The sequence below is a fragment of the Antedon bifida genome, chromosome 2, assembly GCF_963402885.1.
Source record: "Antedon bifida chromosome 2, ecAntBifi1.1, whole genome shotgun sequence".
Classification (NCBI taxonomy): domain Eukaryota; kingdom Metazoa; phylum Echinodermata; class Crinoidea; order Comatulida; family Antedonidae; genus Antedon; species Antedon bifida.
In genome coordinates, this window is record NC_136227.1 from 11349782 (window position 1) to 11369882 (window position 20101).

General features: G+C 33.8%; 2 protein-coding genes across 4 annotated transcripts; one reads left to right on the plus strand and one right to left on the minus strand.

Moving 5' to 3' along the window:
• Window positions 1-680: 680 nt before the first annotated feature.
• LOC144835094 (uncharacterized) lies at window positions 681-4062 on the minus strand. Its single transcript, XM_078690130.1, has one exon. The coding sequence runs from the start codon at window positions 4045-4047 to the stop codon at window positions 2143-2145; it is 1905 nt and encodes a 634-aa protein (XP_078546256.1). The 5' UTR covers window positions 4048-4062; the 3' UTR covers window positions 681-2142.
• Window positions 4063-4725: 663 nt separating this feature from the next.
• Window positions 4726-19852, plus strand: LOC144835095 (uncharacterized). 3 transcript variants are annotated; one of them, XM_078690134.1, is made up of 8 exons: window positions 4726-4876; window positions 10061-10220; window positions 10644-10737; window positions 11133-11429; window positions 14127-14219; window positions 16339-16534; window positions 17265-17416; window positions 17793-18746. In XM_078690134.1, the coding sequence occupies exons 2-8, from the start codon at window positions 10107-10109 to the stop codon at window positions 18593-18595; spliced, it is 1749 nt and encodes a 582-aa protein (XP_078546260.1). In that variant the 5' UTR covers window positions 4726-4876; window positions 10061-10106; the 3' UTR covers window positions 18596-18746. The 3 variants fall into 3 exon arrangements, with proteins under 3 accessions (XP_078546260.1, XP_078546258.1, XP_078546259.1); XM_078690132.1 differs by lacking the exon at window positions 4726-4876 and adding an exon at window positions 8512-9524 and having other exon boundaries at window positions 17793-19852; XM_078690133.1 differs by lacking the exons at window positions 4726-4876; window positions 14127-14219 and adding an exon at window positions 9437-9524 and having other exon boundaries at window positions 17793-19852.
• Window positions 19853-20101: the final 249 nt, after the last annotated feature.

Genomic DNA, 20101 nt, shown 5'->3' on the forward strand with positions numbered 1-20101 from the left:
GAGAGAAATAAAACTGCATCAATGGGTTTATCCATGGTGGTTGTTAAATGACATAGATTTGTACCATGTTTTACTTCTTCTATTAAGTTGCCGTCTTCAACAAGCCAAGTAGTGACAGTGGCTGAGTGTGTGAACTAGTACACCGGGGTAACCCCCTACTCTGCTCGAAAGGTGTATTAGGTTATTTAAAGAGCACACAAGTGTGTACACTGGACCTATGGGTTAAAGCTCTTATCCGAGAAGACTTCTACCACCAGAATAATGGAGCTATAGTAGTGAGCCTCGAACCCTTGCCGATGTTATGCCTTAACCTCTTGGCCACTCACACTCGCTTGCCGATGTTATGCCTTAACCTCTTGGCCACTCACACTCGCTTGCCGATGTTATGCCTTAACCTCTTGGCCACTCACACTCGCTTGCCGATGTTATGCCTTAACCTCTTGGCCACTCACACTCGCTTGCCGATGTTATGCCTTAACCTCTTGGCCACTCACACTCGCTTGCCGATGTTATGCCTTAACCTCTTGGCCACTCACACTCGCTTGCCGATGTTATGCCTTAACCTCTTGGCCACTCACACTCGCTTGCCGATGTTATGCTTTAACCTCTTGGCCACTCACACTAGCTTGATTATAAATATTGACAACTGAACAGTAAAAAAGGCACAAAAATAATTTTTTTTTTACGTTTATTGCATATGAGTTTTACATAAATGTATATTACATGGCATCATTATAATTGCTATTATATTTGCAAGGTAATGGCTGTGTCCTCCCCAAGAGAAATTTTCTAAAAAATCCCCCTTTTCACCTTTTTAAACATCGGGTTGTTTTGCCTGAATCTTTAGCAGGCAGGCATATAAAAAAAAATATTATTTATACAGTACCAGTCATCAAATATTACATATGTATTATATTTTAATGTGTCCAGCAGGATACATTCAAAAGCATCTTATTTGGAAGTTTAAATAGTAGAAAACTAATTAAATTTTATTGCTAGATAATTTAGCTTAAAAAGTACATAAAAATCAAAATAATATATTGCTCTTAAAATATGGATCTCATATACAGTTGTATAGTAAATGAGAGTCTGGCATGAAATGACTTTACAAGTAAAATATTGAAATGGTAATATTTATATATAGAACACCGCCATTCTATTTCAAAGACTTATTTGGAAGGAGTTAATGTGAGGTCTAAGATTTACATCCATCCCAGAAATGAAGAATCGTAACAGTCAATTAGCACCACTAATAATGGAGAATTTAATTTCTCCGTAGTAATTATTGTATCAAATTGTAAAATAGACCTACTATACTCTACTTGATCATGCAGTATTTAGCTACCATTTATTTCTGCTTTTAGGTAATAACAAAAAAATGGCTGGTTTAAATATTTTGCATATTAAAAAATTGGCAACTTTAAAATTATGTACATAACAGTTTAAAAATGGAGTCTGTGACCTTGCTCTTCCATGCCACATATACTGTAGTTCCATCCTATAACTTCTTCTAGCTAGTATTTGATCCCTTTCAACAGGTATCAACATGGCACACTCTTTTTTCAATATATCATTCTTTATCTGGTTTTCATCCATCACCATATCACCACTTTGCTATCAATCCAGTGGTCTTTAATCTGGTGTGATCTCAATGGCACATTCTTTCTTTATTGCGGCACATTTTCGTTTTCAAAGCACTTTTTATCTGGTTTTCATATTATATCACCAGGTTACTCTGATAATACATAACATTTTTAACAGCATCACCATAGCACATCTTTTCTTCAAGCTGGTAATGGTATATAATGTGGTATATTTCAACCTTTTCAACAGTCTTAAATGGCACATTCATTCTTCAGGCTGGTCTTGATTGTGGCACATTTTCTTTTCTTATCTGGTTTACATATATTCCATCATATCACCACTTCACTCTGCCAATTCATCTTGAATAGCATCATGCACTATAGCACATTCTTTCTTCATGCTGGTCTTTGTTCTGGTGAATCCTTTTCAAAAGTTTCAAAATGGCACAATCTTTTTTTCAGTCTGGTCTTGATTGTGGCACATTTTATTCTGCATTATGTTTTCAGAGTTTTTAAAGTCACTGGTTTTTCATAATCATCATCACCATGGTCTGAAAACTCATCCATCCATCTCAATGTGGCACAATTGATTGTTCATACTATTCTCCTCTGGCAATTCCTCATTCTCAATAATCTCAACATGGCATAATTTGTTTTCATAATTCTTCTTATTCCTACTTTCTAACAATTCCTCCTTTTCCACCTCCTCAACATGGCACATTCTCTCTCCCTTGTCTTCATTGCAGCACATTTTATTTTTCAATATATCTTCAAAACTTTGCTTTTGCTGCTCAGCATTGACATGGCGGCCTTCATCATGCAGATGGTTCTGTTCATCTGGTTGCTTTTCAGCCACATCTTCATCAGATGTTTGTTTGTCAACAACCACATTTTGTTTACAATGTCCTGTCATCATTAGTGTACGATTTTTAACGCCACTGTTTACATTTGACAGATTTTGCACACACATTTGTTTGGGATCAACATGCGTTTTTTCATGCCGTTGCTTATGAATTAACTGTACAAACGTCCTGTCGCAGTAATCACAACTGAAAGGTTTGAAATCGGCATGTATTTTCTCATGTCTGTTTAAATGCGAGGTACGAGAGAATGCTTTCTTACAGAAGCTGCATTTGTACGGTTTTTTTCCGCTGTGGATCTTCTCATGTTCTTTCAAATGAGAGTTTGTCTGAAATCGTTTTTTACATTTATTGCATTGAAATGGTTTTTTTGTAATCAACATGGCGGCTACTAATCTTTCTTGATTTGTCAAATCATAATTATCATTCATTTCAATATCTTCTATTTCATCATCTCGTATATCAGAAAGCATATCAGAATTTGACTGGAAGATAAGGACAGAATCATTCAAATGTATTGCTTCATGCTTGCATAGATCATTAAAATCGTTAAACGTCAACTTGCAATAGTCACATGTATAAACCACAGGATGTTCATGTTTTTTTAGAATGTGTCTTTTCAATGAAGCCTTCGTCATGAACTTTTTGTTGCAATGTTCACAATTAAATGGCTTACCGTTAGGATGTTTTAATATATGTACTTCCATATCATAACGATATTGGAAAATTTCTAAACAAATCTTACATTGAAAAGCATTTCCTTTCAACGCATTATGAGTTTTTTTATGACGTGTAAAATGCGAGTGTTGTGAAAATTGTTTACCACATTCTTTACAATGGTACGGCCGTTCTCCAGTGTGGGTGCGCTCATGTGATCGTAGGGTGCCGCTGTGTGTAAATTTCTTCCCGCACCAAGTACACTCATACGGTTTCTCACCCGTGTGTGTGCGCTGATGGATTGTCAGTTGTATATGTTGGTTATACATTTTCCCACAATCCTGGCATTGAAATGGTTTGATTCCAGAGTGAATTAATTGATGACGCTGTAACAAGCTTCTATCTGAAAAACTCTTGTCACATAATTCACACGTGTACGGCTTCTCACCCGTGTGCACACGTTCATGACGGCGTACATGTGATTTCTGAAAGAATCTTTTATCACATAAACTACATTTATGAGGCTTTTCTGTTGTGTGTACTTTCTCATGTCGTCGTAAATGAGAATTACGTGAGAATTTTTTCTCGCAGTATTTACAATGGAACGGTTTAATTCTTGTATGTGAGATTTCATGATTGGTCAGTTTTTCTTCATTAGTGAAGATTTTATAGCACTTTCCACATTGGAATGGGTTATCGCCAATCGGCTTCTTTTTAAATTCTGAAACAGAAATATTTTCTTGTTCAGTCTCCGATTCTTTTTCCTTATCACCACTCGCAGTCTGATTCTTCTCATACACATGATCTTCATCAATTACGTCAACAAATTCCTCTTTGATAAGTAGAAAATTGTGATCGTCTTCATCACCAACTTTGTCTCTTCGCTTCGCAGCATCTTCTGGTTCCTCTTTAATAACTACCACATTTGGTACACTTATGTCAGACATTTTAAAACCTTTTTGGACTGCAAAAAATGGAGTAAAAAAGTAAAATGTAATGGAAATTGACCAGATTTATGTGCTCATACTCATAGGCCCGCCTAACACTCAGAACACTGCAGGTAGGCCTAGTCATATTTATAAACTAAATATTAATTGAAACAGCATAAATTACTCTATTATTAGTAAGCTAGTTTCAATAAAAAATACCCCGAACTGCCCCTGTCTCCAGAAAGGAGATGTATTCAGCACCCCATCCCCTAACGAGGCCTAGGCTAAGCCTAGTAATGTCTTTAGATAGGCTCTAGGCCTAGCCTATCTATACTATAGACTATATAGGCCGGCTAAAAAATCCAACTCGCTCGGCGGGGGGAGAGAGAAAAGTAAACACAGTAGGCCTAGGCCTAGGCCTACTTTCTTAACCTTTTATTTATGGTGCTACTTCTATAATACCCAGCTAGCTTAAATATTATCATGCAAATTCATTTTTTAGGGTACTATTAAACACACCTGTACATTTAATATAACAATTTCGTCACTTTAGAGATAAAATCGGCTGCATTTTGCTGGCGATGTTTACAAAAATCGGTGTTCGGTATTTTTCATTTTAAAGTGCGCCCTCTCTCAGAAATTCGAGACTTAAAAAACAATAAAGTTAGCACCGACTTTTTGCAATCCGATCCTTTTATTTCACGATCCGGAAGTACCACCATGATGGTCCATGGCAACCGTTGCTGGGGTGCACAACGCTACCCTGGAAGCATGTCGAATGTCAAAGTATAGCAGTAGGTGGAGGAGCTACTCAAAATAAAGGCTACACAACAAGATTTCATTCAGAGTAAGTATTGAGGCTTATATACTAACTAATTAGTTAATAAGTAAGTTACTCTACCACCACAGTTAGAGCTGACTAAGTGAGCTGTTTCTTATAATCATTCTCTCCGCGCCTCACTCGCACTCACAAGAAGGTTCCTCCCATAACATGCCATGGCCGATGGGAAACAATACCCTGGTTTTGGTTTGCTGGGTTAAGAGCATAATCTTAATTAATCCAGTCCAGATAGATTGAATAGTATTAGACTACATTGATAATTGGACCTCCAACCACTGGAAATCTGAACATATAGGCTTACACAGAAAGAGTTAAGGATTTTTATAGTCTGCAAGGTTTTGAGCATATCAATTCACCCACCCAGTCCACGGCTTCTTCAAGATCTCTCAGAACGACAGAACTTGCGGTCTCCTGTGTAGCTTTAGGCCTACCCAAACTGACTCAAATCAAATCAAAAATAAACTTTACACCTACTCATTGTTCTAAAGTTAAACTTTTATTACACTAGAATGTAATCATTGCCACTCAAATCATGGAGGTATAAAAATAGAAGGAGAGAGCTCGAATGTATTGTAGCGCGTTAACAGGATGTCGCCATGGTATTTTCAAAGCCAAAGCCTTGTGCCGACAGCGCGCTGCGCGGACTTTGTTACCAACGTCAGCCGCCGCGTCTAGATAGCCCTCTATCGTAGAGGAGGTGAGACCTCAAATATACACAAACAAACACATATACTTTTGGCATGCGCAGTGCTATTGTTTGTGTTATAATTGTTGCGCAATCAAATGTTTGCTTCCCGCTTAAAAAATCTCTAAATATTGATACCAAACACGTTTACATATGACATTTTAAGCGAATTTTATCAGGCTCCCATTATAGTTGTTATTGTAATTTACTTGCTGTTCATGCAATTATATGTATTTCGATAAAATATTAATAAACGTCGTCATACAGCTGTAGTTTTGTGTGAAGAACACATGGTTATTACTTTGCATTCTTACGTTAGTCGTTGGGCTGCCGATGATTGCCGGCCAAAGATATTGACGAAATACATTAGGCATATTTCGCGGGTTTGTTGACAATGAATGGGGGGAGGTATTCGATTATGAAACCATGACTAGGCCTATAGTTTTAGGCTAAGGATGGAGTAGTCCTTGCACAATTATTATAATCTAGGCTAAAAAATAATCATTGCTGTAAGCAGCCATTTTATCTCCTCTGCATGCAGAGTAAACAAACATGTGACGTCACGTCGCCGATATCAGGAGGCATGCGCAGTTACTCGGAACGCGACTCGACTAGGAAGCGACCACGCGGAGGCACACTGCGCGTAAGTCGCAGTTAACATTTGTGTAACATGCTGCGCTATGGGGAGGCGGCGGACTACGTAATTACAAAGGCTTGTTTTCCGAGCTCTCTCCTTCTATTTTTATACCTCCATGCTCAAATGTTGTTGTTTTTTTAATTGTTAAATAATTTAGTCCTATTGAAACTGCCAATTTGTTTTTTAAGAGCATAAGAAAATTTGTAAAATGTTTGCAGTTGGTAAATCTCCTATATTACAGAAATTACATTTTTAGTCAATTAATGAACGTATTCCCACCTTAGACACACCAAAGTGCTTGACATATCCTTGTTTTAACATGCTGATGTCTACAATATTTGATACCCTTTTTAATTTGGTTTAATTTGTGCATCCTCTTTGTTTACCCACACTTTTTCATAAATTCTACCAATATTTCATTTTTCCAAGTTGTTATCTGGTAACAATGATTTTACAAATGTTAGTGTAGGTTATGGCTTAATTGTTTCTATGTTTGAATTACATAAAATATGGTCAACAGTGCAAGTACAGTTTTGTTTGCCATGCGTGCTAATAACATCAATGTTGACATTTCTTATTAGCATCACATTGGTTAATAATTATAATGGATGACTGGCATTGTAGGTTATAGGTGATTACCACCAAAAATCTTAATTTTGTATTTGTTTTTGCCCATTATACAATTTTTAATTAACAATTAAATTTTCTTTATTTTAATTGTTATTTTCTACTGAAATTAGCTTACTGTTTGTTACAATGATTAACCTTTAACACTTTGACTGCCAAACACGAAGATCTTCGTTTTTGGAAACACAACGCTTGACTGCCAAACACGAAGATCTTCGTTTTTCGCGTTTTTTTTTACAAAATCCGGTAGATAGGTTAATTATTGGTATATACGATAAATATGAACACTATATTTGGTCTGGACCGTCAAAATTTTACAATTTGAAAGTAACTAATCTGGTTACGAACGACTGTCAAAATGGTACCTGTCGAAATAACAAACACCGCGCATCACAGTAGCGCGTAGAGCGATGGCTTGGCGCATTGTGTATCGGTCGCGCGCTAGCTATGCCGCCGAAGCATTACAAAGGTTTTTGTGGATTGACATGTTTGTTTGTTATCTGAATAAAAAATGATGGCGTCATTTTCAATATGAAGTCTTTAATTTTATTATTGTATGTATACCCTAATTGTTTTGGTGTTTTACTGAAAGTGACCGAGTTTCACGCAACAAACTTGTTTTGAAATGGTATGGATATTATCATCAGTTTACTATCTAGGCTAGTAGTACTAGGCTAGCCTAGGCCTAGGCCTAGTCGTAAAACGGTTCCGGACCACCTTTAGGCCTGGTTAAGTAGGCCTGGTGTCTTTACTATGTGGATTTTGGCGAAACATTGATGTAAGATTTGTGATTTATAAAATGTAATACATTTTTCGATAGTGATAACTTGTTTTTATAGGCCTATCGGTGCCGTGTAAGTAACTTTTTTGTTGTTTGTTGATCTCACCGGGCGATATTTTCATATTGTGATGTCTTGCACAAAATCGCGAATATCTCGACTTTCTTGCGGGAAACTACGAAAAACTCAAAAAGTGGGTTACTTTCATTTTACTATTACGATTTACATATTGCGATTTAAAAATCGTTCTTGGTACCATTGTAAAGCTAAAATCTTTATGATTATTTTAGTCTAAATTACATATAAATCAGATCACATACATGGTTTCAATCAGCTTTAATAAAAACATCGAATTGGGCTAAAAACACTGGCGGTGGCAGTTTCTAACTGGAAAAACCTCTGGCAGTCAAAGTGTTAAAAATAAAGAAATTAAATACAGACATTGACAAGCTTTATAAATTAAAAAAAAACCTTTACCTTACCAAATCTTTTTATTGTGTCCCAAAAATGTATATTTCAGTTGAATTGTACAGATATATATTAACTCAATTTTATTAGTGCAGTTAATCTATTGGTTGGTCCGCGAAAATCCCCCATCAATTTTTTTACAGGTCCCAAAAGTGTCCCCTTAATAGGGGTTCTACTGTATGGTAATCCTTTTTTTATAGTATATATGCTCTCTAACTTCCTCAATCCAAATCTCCAATTTTTCCATTTTTCTTGTAAATTTATAAGATCAACTCTAGAAATTAGTATTTATCTACAATTTATAGGCAAGTACCCTTTCAAGAAAATAATACACCATTCAATTTTCATATACTGTGTTTTCCAAAAACTGAATCAGCAATGTATAATATGATTATAATCATTGTAATTGTGCAGTTTATTCAATTATTGATTTTTAAACTTCAAATTAAAGGTTCACATCCAGGTGATCAGCCTGTTGAAATCCTCCGCTACCTAGGCAACAATTTAATTTCTTGTGAACCAATTAGGATTTGTACTTGTCAAGTACAAATGCAAACATCATGGTCAGCAATCAACTAGTGCTAATTAAAATACCTATACTGCATATTCATTCGTTAATTAAACAAAATCAATAGAATCAATTGACATCAGAATTGAGAACACTAGTATATCTTGTCTCATTATTTGCATAGTCTGTTGATCACGAAGAAAAGAAAATGAAAAAAAAATCAATGAGTTATAAGCATACCCTTCGAAGACTACGTAACCATCAATTTCAACACAATTCCATGACAAAACATTGCGTTACTATAGCGATAAATGGTGGAGAAAATTAACTGTTGATTATATGCGGATTTGTCGTTGCTGAACATAAGTGGCTATTGAGATCAGAAATCGAGATGTTGAATGTGTCAATATAGCAACAAGGAAAGCTGCTATCAAATTACTATTTAAAATTCAATTAACTTCTTTGATCTATTAATGGATGACACCTTGAGGTTCGACACGCGCCATTTTCTGTTCTTGTCTTTATTGATATAATTTCTTATATTGGATCGTTGTTTGTTCATATACAAGTTGATAACATGGAATATAGACAATTATACTTTGTGTTGTTATAACATTACAGTTTTAGATTAGGCCTACTATAGTCATCTTTGGCCATCCTAAACAGCGTTTCTCATTTTGCAATGTTAGCTATTGTATCAGAACTTGGAATTGAATAGTTACATGACTTTGTAACATGGATTAGAAACATAAATTGACATCTGTTTAATTTAAACCTTGACAACGAAAAAAAAAACCTGACTGGCTGTACAAATTGGAATTTCCCTCAGCTGAAACTTTATTTCTGAATATATTGATTATAGTGAAAAATAATATGGCTGAAGTTGTTGAAAATGATGCAGAAATACAACAGCGGGCTAGAAGTGCTAAGCCTCATCAACGAGCTAAAAGGTGCCAACTAAAATCAATTTTGTTCTGAATGTAACATCCTTTGTTGGAGATTTTAGCAGCTTTATTTAGTAACTATGATGGCTTCCAGGACCTCAGTATTTAAATAGTGGAACTTAATATTAATATTGCATTTAAAAATGCAATATTCCCACACATGACTAATTTTTTATTCTAATTTATTTACAGTGTTATTTTTTTTGTTTTTCGAATATTATTTATGATAAGTTTACTGTACCTAAAGAGACAACAATGTTAGCATGTGTTTGAGGCCGACTTATAATCCAAGTCTTCTTGGATAGATAAACCGTAGGTCAAGTGTACATAGTTTAAAAGTGTTTGCAATTTAAAGACCCTAGGTTCAGTATTTGAGAAGAACTGGTTATTCCGGTAAACTTGTTCACAAAAAAGCCCCTGAGTCAGGGGGTCACCACCTATCCGACAGGACAGTGATTAATTTCCTATAAAAAAAAAATCATCATAGTGTATGATATGATACATATTTAAATTCTTATCTGCATTGTAACATCTGTTCACAGTGCACGACATCGCAGTCAAAATGCGGTTGAAGTAAACAAACTGGAAATGAGCGTTGGTAGTTGTTCGGTGGATTCTGGAACTGAATCCGTTATACCTCCAGAGGAAGTGCATAGCTCTGATGATGATGATGACCACAGTCCTCCCAGGGATCCGAATGAGGTACGAGTATGCGCCAAGTAAATTCTAACTGTAATCTTTTATCTGTTCCTTTTTGCCCTGTCAATGCTACCAAATATGGATTTATTTCTCGTATCGGTTTACATTTTAATAATTGTGTTTGGAAAAGATAATTGCTTTGACCTTTTATTTTTATTTTTATCAAAGTTTTTATAATAATAAGATATTTTTTAAACATTTTTCTTATTTTGTCTTATATATTTTGAATCCATTTTATTAGTGGTGGGTTTCCTGGTGTCGAATGTGAAAATAAATAAAATAAAAAAATACTGGTAAATGTATTATACACTTACAGTATACACTGATATCTGGGTACTGATATCAAACGATGTTATATTTCTGGCAGGGGTGTGAGAGGCTTGAACCCTCATACTAATTGACTTTTCCGTGTCTTTATTATTACAGCCTGTGAAGCGAGTTGATCAAACAATTCCATGGAAGAAAGAAAGACCTGCAACAAGTGTCAGTACACGAAGACAAAGACCGAAAAGTCAGACTGGTAAGTTTCAAATCCCAAAATGAACCATACAGTATAAAAAAATCTTACTCTTTAAAAAAAGAATATGATAGGCCTACATTGTATAGTGTTAATAATAATATAATAATATTCTCTTGATTTATAAATTCTATCTATTGTTGTGAAATCTAAGTGCTGTACATGTTATTACCCAGGTTATTTTTAGATCAAATATGTATGGAAACATACTCCCATAAATGCAGCTACTAGTAATCAGAGCGCAAAGTTGTGTCTTGACCTACCAAGTACATTGTACACCTTGGTGGAGAGAGGCAATAACAGTTCAGTAAAGCCTATCATAACTTGTCAACAGTAGAAAGAAGCCTGCCTTGTATAAAACTGTAAATATTATATCATTGAAGTTTTTTCTTAAATAGGAAGCGCTAAGCCTAAAAATAACCGACCAAAATCATGCCACATCACCAGCCAGTACACACCAGATCATCCAGGCTATGTTGAATACCTCAGACCCTTCTCTGCCTTCAGACCTCCACTTAAACGGGTCGTCAATATACCTGATGCCTTCAGTAACAGCCAGCTTCTTCAACATCCTAACCTAAGCGAGGGACAAAAGTCATACTTATGGCATACGGCGTCGGTTTACAGCGTGTCCAACCTAAAACAACTACAGCAACGAAGATACGAACAGATGATTCAACACCAAGTAGATATCGGTATGAAATATTTATATTATAACAAAACAAAAATAAACTAGACATGAAACTCGTCACTTTGACGAGTTAGTTATCCGCACAACGACAAACGCCACGTGCACGTCATACGTTGGAATATTGCACACAGATAAAGATTATGGCATTATGACAAGAACTGAAGAATATGATATGCTGTTAGTGCTGAATTCTGTCAATTTGTGTCATATAGTTTATACATGCAAAGAGTATAATCTGTATACATATTACATACAGTGTAGAATAGGTGAAATTACGGGACCCGCCATTTATTCCAATTTTTAACATGGCGACGGTATCAAAATGAAACACTTAAATAGCAATTTCTGGAGGAAATTATCTCAGGAACAACATATTAACGTGTAGAAGAAATTTGAATACGTAAAATATAGATGCGCACCCTTTTAAATGTGATGAACTATTACGCAAAATATGAAAATACGACTTTTTTTATTCAACTGGCCATATGATGACGTCACAACATCCGATTGGCAAAATGTTTACATGAATTCGTATCTACAATCCAATAGCTTCCAGAAAACGTTTTAATCGTGATTATCACATTTTATTCTTACGAGCTATTACAGATTAAAATTTACTGTAAAGATGAAATTAATGACCCACGTAATTAAAATTTTTAGGCATGATGACGTCATAAAAATTAAAATATTTTTATCTCATGCTAAAGAAAGTTGATTGACCTACACAATATATAAATTTAGGAGAAAAAGGAATACAGATAAGCGTGATGCGCTCCATTGAATGTGATGAGCAATAACGAAAGAGACAAAAATCCTATATTTTACATTCGTGTGGCCATACGATGACGTCACAATGTTTTTTTAGCCTTATCGATGCATGATCCGATATCTACAACTCATCAACTTCTAGATTTTGTAATAAAAATAAACGGTTCACGGTTTACTTTAGAAACTATGACTGTTTAAAAAAAGACATAATTTTGACGATTTTTTAAGCTTTTTCATAAAAAACGCGCACGAATTGTCTAATTCAACGTGTTCGTATGGCGTTATTTAAACTGGAAAAGGTCTAAATTGTTTTCAAAATTACTAGGAAAGACTTGAAAAATATAATTCAAGAGAAAAAAATATGTTTTTAACGCTACATGCGCACCGCATGCGTAAAAAATTGCGCGCCCGTGGGAATTTTTGACATGCTCAAAATGACAAGAAACGCATAAAAAGTTGATTAGAAATTAATTTTGCGCATTTTAAAATTTTAAATGCGCGTGCGCGCGTAACTTCTTGTGAAACATGCCATTTTTAATCCGTAGAAAGTTTGCCCCTGATATGACTTAAATTTTGTCAAAGTGTCAATACTAAATGACTTTTAGTTTTTAATCTATAATCAATCATTGAAATTCATAAAATTGCGCGTAAGTCACGTTGCGCAACTATGACGTCATTCAAAAATAGGAGGTGCACAACTTCACGTAAATGCCCATATGTTGTCAAAGTTATGAAATGTTATGTTTACACATTTTAGAGAAACGCGACTCACAAAAAGGAAGGAAGGATCCAAGAATAATACAGAAAAAAAATATTGATCCCATACAATAACAAGGAGTTATCCGCTCTACCAAGCGGATAACTAACAAGCAAATTATAGAAACAGCTCATCAATAATAATACTTGGTTCTCACTAAGACTCAATGCAAGGATTTGACCAATCACAAGTGATGGATTATTTGAACTGAACTTGTAATTGGTCAACTCACTTGTGTTGAGTCTATGTCATTGCGTTGTGTCTCAAGTAGGAACCAAGTTTAAAGGCATTTTCAGACTCGTGGTATAAAGGTTTATGATCTAATGCAAGGCTTACAGTAATCCATGGCATTGAAAAACATGTTCAACACAACGATCAACATTCCATGCGGATGATGAAATACAAGTCTACAAGCGTGACATTTTACATCGTACAGTTGTTCACAGATCTTTGATACAATGTTACCTTTTAGTAAATCCACTGTTGTTTTCAAAAGATAGTAATTTTGAACACACACAATGAATTTGCCAATTACTATTTGTCTAGTTTAAATTCATTTTGTATATACTGGAGTAGAGTAATTCCAACTGTATAACCTTAAACTCTGTGAGTCTGAACATACCCTAAATTTCTTGCTTAATTTTCTTGGAAGGATTTAAACCTGACATTTTGCTTTAAAGTAAAGGCTGAGACACAATAAAACGATAACGATGGTCGATAAATGTATATAACAAAAGAAATCTAACAAGTTTTCACCATAGAACTGTAGGATAACCATAAATGCTGTCTTTGATAAAAATAATATTATCTAATGATGTCATGATCAATAAGCACAATAAATTATTGCTCTTACTAATTATGACGTTATTTGATTGTTGGACTTGTGAAAATATCATTTTCATCAAAGGAAGCATAGATGGTTATCCTATAATAGTTCTATGGTGAAAACTTTCTGTTGTTTTATTTAGGAAAAATGTATATTTATATTTGCATCGTCGATCGTTATCGTCCTAGTGTAAATGAACCTTTAGTGTATTGAGACTTCCATATTATTTGCAATTGCACTGATATTATATTATTGTGAGTTTCTTTGAGTCTAAATCAAATTATACTTAGATTTTATAGATACACTTATAGATCTTTTGATTTTCAATTTATTCTTGTTTGCTTGTGAAGTTTTAAAACCAGTGAAGGGATCTGCAAAGCAGGCTAAGCCACCAAAATCTGCAAAAAAGAGGCAAAGAAAGCACCGATGTGGTTACATCCAAGGCACGTTGATTAGCGCTATGTTCACATGTAATTTGCTATTTGTTGTCTGTATCTAGCTTTTAACGTACAGGCCTTGTTATGTACAGTTCATATACAGTATACAACTTTAATATGCGCTTGTGTACAGTATCGGCCATAATTGCTACAGTGCTCTTTTATAAAATAGCCTAACCTGTACTTTTAATTTTCTGCAGTTATACTGTCTTCACCTAATTTGCGCTACAGTATGTGCCATCTCTGTAAAGTTTAAAAACTTGATATCATATCCATCTGTTATGCTATAGGCATGTTACATGTATCACTTGATCAATGTTAATCTGCTATGTACAATTAAAACTGTATCCACCTGTAATGTGTCGTCTGAACATTCAACTCTTAAAACTTTACAGTATCCACCTGTTATTTGCTATTATATATCCACCTGGAATTTTGCTACAGTATGTGTCTTCTGTAAAGTCACAGATATATCCACCTGCTACTTGCTGCTACTTAAACAGCGTACAGTATATCCGATTAATCTCACCTGTAATTGTCTAAGTGTTCTCTGTACAGTTTCACTTTAAATGGTGCAGTTATACCATATACATCACTAATTTCACAGTTAGCGATGTATAGGCCTACCCATACCCTCCCCTCTCTGTCTATAAACAAGCAGGTCTTAATGAATTAAAACACATTTTGCTATATAATTTCAACACACAATTTACTGAAAAAAAATTCTGGTCCATCATGGAACCATTTCAAGATCAATTACTTTACTTGTCCATTGTAAAATGCACTACATACAGTATACACTAGAAAAAGAATTCTATTAAACCTGTTATCACAATATGGAAATGAACAAAAATAATTCAGTGTACATTATGTTATAATACTATATAAAATGTGCAAAAATACATAAAAAATGTCAATATAATTGATATTGAGTTCACATTCTTTTTTTAAAATTTCATACGCATTTAACAGCGAGTAACTCGCCAATTACAGGATGGATAAACTATTTTTTAATTTATCATGCTTATACAGTAAACTAAGTCTCATTTGAGGCTTATCAATCAATCATCAACATTTTCTTATGGGGTGGATTTGAAAGAATTACAACCCTGGCACTAGGTCTGGATTGAACCCCAAAAGGCAAGCACGTTAACCACCAAGCTAGCTCCAATTTATGCTCATTAACTTAATCAATGTTTTGAGTTCATACCCATTTAGCTTCAATATTTGAGTTCACACTCATTAACATTATCAATACTTTGAAGTCATACTCATAAATCATTTTTAGTTCACTTAATAAATATTATTTTAAAACTGTTTTGGGCTAACCTAATCCTTTCTGTATTTTAATGTAATTGTAACTATATCTAAATAAGTCAAAGTCAAATTGTCCTCATTAATTTTGATGGTTTTCTTTTTCATTGTGCACTGTGATTTTACAGTAGAGTTGTCTCTTTTACGCTTTACAGCATTTTGATGATAAACATACATATAGGACAATGATTAATTTTCTTCATTTATTATTTGCTTTATTGAAGGATCTATAATTTATTCTTTTTTAGTTTGCACATTTTTATTAGGCTGTTACATGTATTGTTGCTAAGTAACTGTTTCTAAGCTAACAAAGCAAGTTGTGTGTATAGTCAATTCTCTGAATAGTCTGAATGTTTAAAAAAGAATTTACTAGTGAAATGTCTGCGGGAGATCATGCATTAATATCGTAATACTTGATATTGAAATCAAGTTACATTAATTAGTACAATGTATACATACATGCATGTGTGTCCCTCCTTTGTATTGTCCTGTTTGTAAAATATTGGGGTTTTTTTCTTATATATATCTTTTGTATTATTATTACTATTGTCTGATGTTTTTTACTTAAATTTGTTTATTGTTTATTATTATTTGATTGTACAATCATTGCTAGCAGTGATTTTGTTCTGGTAAAACAAAGATTAAAGCTCTCTTGAGCTTTAAATGTGACTTTCTTTCATGTATTGAATTTTAAATTGATTTAATAATAATCAGTATTATTATTTTTGATGTATTGTGAAATAAAAATGAATGAATGAATGAATCATTCTGACAACATTCTCAGTAACGTAACACATTTATTTGTTGACAGGACTTCACAATCCAAAAGAATGTGAGAGGTATATTAAATATTTACTGGGGCAGCGTAAACGACAGTTTGAAATAGACCCAAGAGTATGGCGAAATCCACCAAGAATTGCACCTAGAGGGCGGTATTATCACAAGAGAGACAAAACGATTGATTACGAGTCAAGTGAGGAAGAAGACGAGCAAGATGTTCCTTCAAAGTATGAATTATTATTAGATATTACAAAATTAATATTTCCATATATGGCAATATTTGACACTAATAATTTTACACTTTATTAAATTGGCAGGGATGATGGCTCCTGGCTGAATTTAGGCATTACCAGCGAGTGCAACATTCCAGTGTAAATTTTCTCTTTCTAGAAGAGTTTTCTTATTGCTCAACCTACGTTTTTATATAAAAAAATATACCACTGTTTTGTAATGATTCTCATTTTAATATCAATGAAAAAATCTATAATATCACTCTTTGTGGCTTAATTAATTGAAATTTTAATTGGTTCTTTTATCAATAAATATTATTTTATTAATTTATTCTAATAGAATTTCTATTAAGTATTATTTTTACTGAGCACTGCTCATTTATTGAGGCAATTGGATAACAAGCAATCAATAAGCAATTAATTTTATGAATCTATCACTGTTTCTTCTATAAATTGTTAACACCATTTTTCTAATGAAATTTGGAAGATTTGTTTTTTAGATAAAAATAACCACACTTGTACTCATGGTACAATATTAGAACCCAAAAACAAATCCATCAACTGTGGGATTTCTAAATTAATATGTTACAACAATTTGATGCATTTAATAATAGTCACCAAACTGACAAGCACTCGCTTCTTTTTGGTGTACTGTTGGGTGTTGTTGTTTGAAATTGTAAATTGTAATTGTGAATAAAGATTATAAATTGTCGGATTTGTATTTTAGGCGACCACAAACAGCAGTTGCTTCTTCTGGTTATGGAAGGCCTAGGACGTCAAAAAGTCGACCACAAACAGCAACAGCTTCTGAAAGGCAATCAAAAAGTCGACCAAAGACAGCTGCTACAGCCTCTACAGAGGAGATTCACCCAAAGCCAGGTTGTCATTTTGTAAAATAATGATTGAAACTGACTTTATGATATTGCACTGTTTTTATTATAATTCAGAAGCATTCTTAAATCCCAATGAAATATGCAATAAAGACCAGTGTACACAATCAAACTTAGGATACCTGGATTGTGGAAACACACCCCTCCCAATAGTAGTTGTAGATTTGTTTTCCCCCTATTCAAAACAATCATGGAAAATTGAACCTTAACAGAAGACAAAAAGATGACTTTAGATGTCAGTAAACTCCCACGATTAACAAGAGTCTTGGGAGGTCCGAAATGGTAGACCTATTTTTTTTAGGAACGTGTAACAAATTCTAATTTTGTACCACCCAATCATTAACTTTTCACATTTTTTTTTTCAGCTTATGAAAAGAGATTTCCATCAGGACAGCCTTCTGATAAACAGTTATACTATGACACAAAAGACAGGCAGCTCAAATCACCAGATCAAAGAGAGAAAGAAGAAGAGAGGAGGAAAGAGAAACAGGAAAAGAAAGCAAAGAAAAAAGAAAAGAAAGATAGAGAACAAAATGGAAATTCCAGGCAAATAATTGAACCAGATCTTTCGGATGAAACTTCAGAGAACAATTCAGTTGAAAAAGAAACTGATAAAAAGAAAAAAGAACGAAAAAGTGAAAATAATGATTTGGAAGCAAAAGAGAAAGAAACGTCTAAAAAATCAAGGAAGAAGAAAGAAAGTTCTAAGAAAGGTTTATCAAGGAAATCTAAGGAAAAAGAAAACATGAATAAAGACAAAAATGATACAAAAGTTGGAAAATCACATCAGAGATCAACAAAGAAGAACAAAAAGAAAAAAGAGCCTGTGCTAGATGATGAAGATGATGTGGCAATTAAAACTGTACAAGAGGACAATGAAAATGGTACCAAAACAGAGAACAACCATCAAGGAGAGGTTCAGAAAGATGGTAAGGAAGAAAGAGCAGACAATGTGTCGAACAACGAAAGTCAAGTTCAGATAGTTGTCAATGATGAACCGGATGAGTTCGAAGATGATGAACAATATGATGATATTGGAGAATTTAATCCAATTTTTGAAAACAGATTAAAGAAGCAACAACAGGAAGATACTATATCTGTGTATTCATCTTTTTCAGTTGATATTCCAATAGTACAGACACAAGCGCCATCAGAGTTGGAATACTAGTTCTGTGTATTCATCTTTTTCAGTTGATATTCCAATAGTACAGACACAAGCGCCATCAGAGTTGGAATACTAGTTCTGTGTATTCATCTTTTTCAGTTGATATTCCAATAGTACAGACACAAGCGCCATCAGAGTTGGAATACTAGTTCTGTGTATTCATCTTTTTCAATTGATATTCCAATAGTAGAGACACAAGCGCCATCAGAGTTGGAATACTAGTTCTGTGTATTCATCTTTTTCAGTTGATATTCCAATAGTACAGACACAAGCGCCATCAGAGTTGGAATACTAGTTCTGTGTATTCATCTTTTTCAGTTGATATTCCAATAGTACAGACACAAGCGCCATCAGAGTTGGAATACTAGTTCTGTGTATTCATCTTTTTCAGTTGATATTCCAATAGTACAGACACAAGCGCCATCAGAGTTGGAATACTAGTTCTGTGTATTCATCTTTTTCAGTTGATATTCCAATAGTACAGACACAAGCGCCATCAGAGTTGGAATACTAGTTCTTTGTATTCATCTTTTTCAGTTGATATTCCAATAGTACAGACACAAGCGCCATCAGAGTTGGAATACTAGTTCTGTGTATTCATCTTTTTCAGTTGATATAACCAGCATAACCTCTATTCCTGAAAAAAATGCTCAATTGTATATAACGACACCACACTCTTGGTAGTGCTATAGTACATTTATTTAATATTTACAGGGCCCACAAGAATCTACTAAGATGTGTTATAATAAGCAATTAAATAATTACAATATAAGTCACAAAGATGAAACAACCAAGAACAATCTATTGTCTGCTAGTATGTGTGCTTCAAGTGCGGTATGCTATATTAATATTTGAGATGTATTATATAAATTTTCAGTTACCTCACAAATCTCTTTCTATTTATCATATTAATATAAAATATTGATGTTATTTTTGTATTACTTGTACTATGGTTGTAAATACTTTTTTTAAATGTATAAATTGTAGTTAAAATTGATTGATGTGAAATAATTCTTATGTAAATTGTATCATAAAACTAATAAATTAAATGTTTAATAGTTAGTAAATATTAAACAAGACATGGAGAAGTTTCTGTGGAAACCAGTAAACAAATGATCTTCATTCCATTACTGTGAAGTGCAGGTTTAACAGTTGAGGTAACATACTTCACCATTAAACAAAGTCATGAGTATGAATGCCTATAAGGCTTGCAGTAGGTCATACACAATTCTATTGTTTGATTTAAATAAAAATATAACTTTATAAAATTTACGATTTTGTTTTCTTAATTATTCTGTACAGATTTATAAATTCTTGTATGTCTCGATATCTTTCGTTTTGATGCAACCGGTTCGTGTTTACTACAGTATAAGTTCAAATTTCAAAACATTTATTTACAGACTGTGACATAAAAGATTTAAATTAAGTACAATGCAATAAATAAGAGTTAGAAGGCAGATGCGCTGGAAGCCTAAAAAATGATAATAGGACATTTAAAAAACAAATTTA

What these genes read in the sequence shown, in the direction of transcription:
- LOC144835094 (XM_078690130.1), bottom strand. Translation starts at nt 4,047, where the DNA reads ATGTCTGACATAAGTGTACCAAATGTGGTAGTTATTAAAGAGGAACCA.
- LOC144835095 (XM_078690132.1), top strand. Translation starts at nt 9,448, where the DNA reads ATGGCTGAAGTTGTTGAAAATGATGCAGAAATACAACAGCGGGCTAGA. An exon ending in AAGACCGAAAAGTCAGACTG is followed by an intron (nt 10,738 to 11,132) that starts GTAAGTTTCAAA and finishes TTTCTTAAATAG; the next exon opens with GAAGCGCTAAGCCTAAAAAT. An exon ending in TCAACACCAAGTAGATATCG is followed by an intron (nt 11,430 to 14,126) that starts GTATGAAATATT and finishes TTGCTTGTGAAG; the next exon opens with TTTTAAAACCAGTGAAGGGA.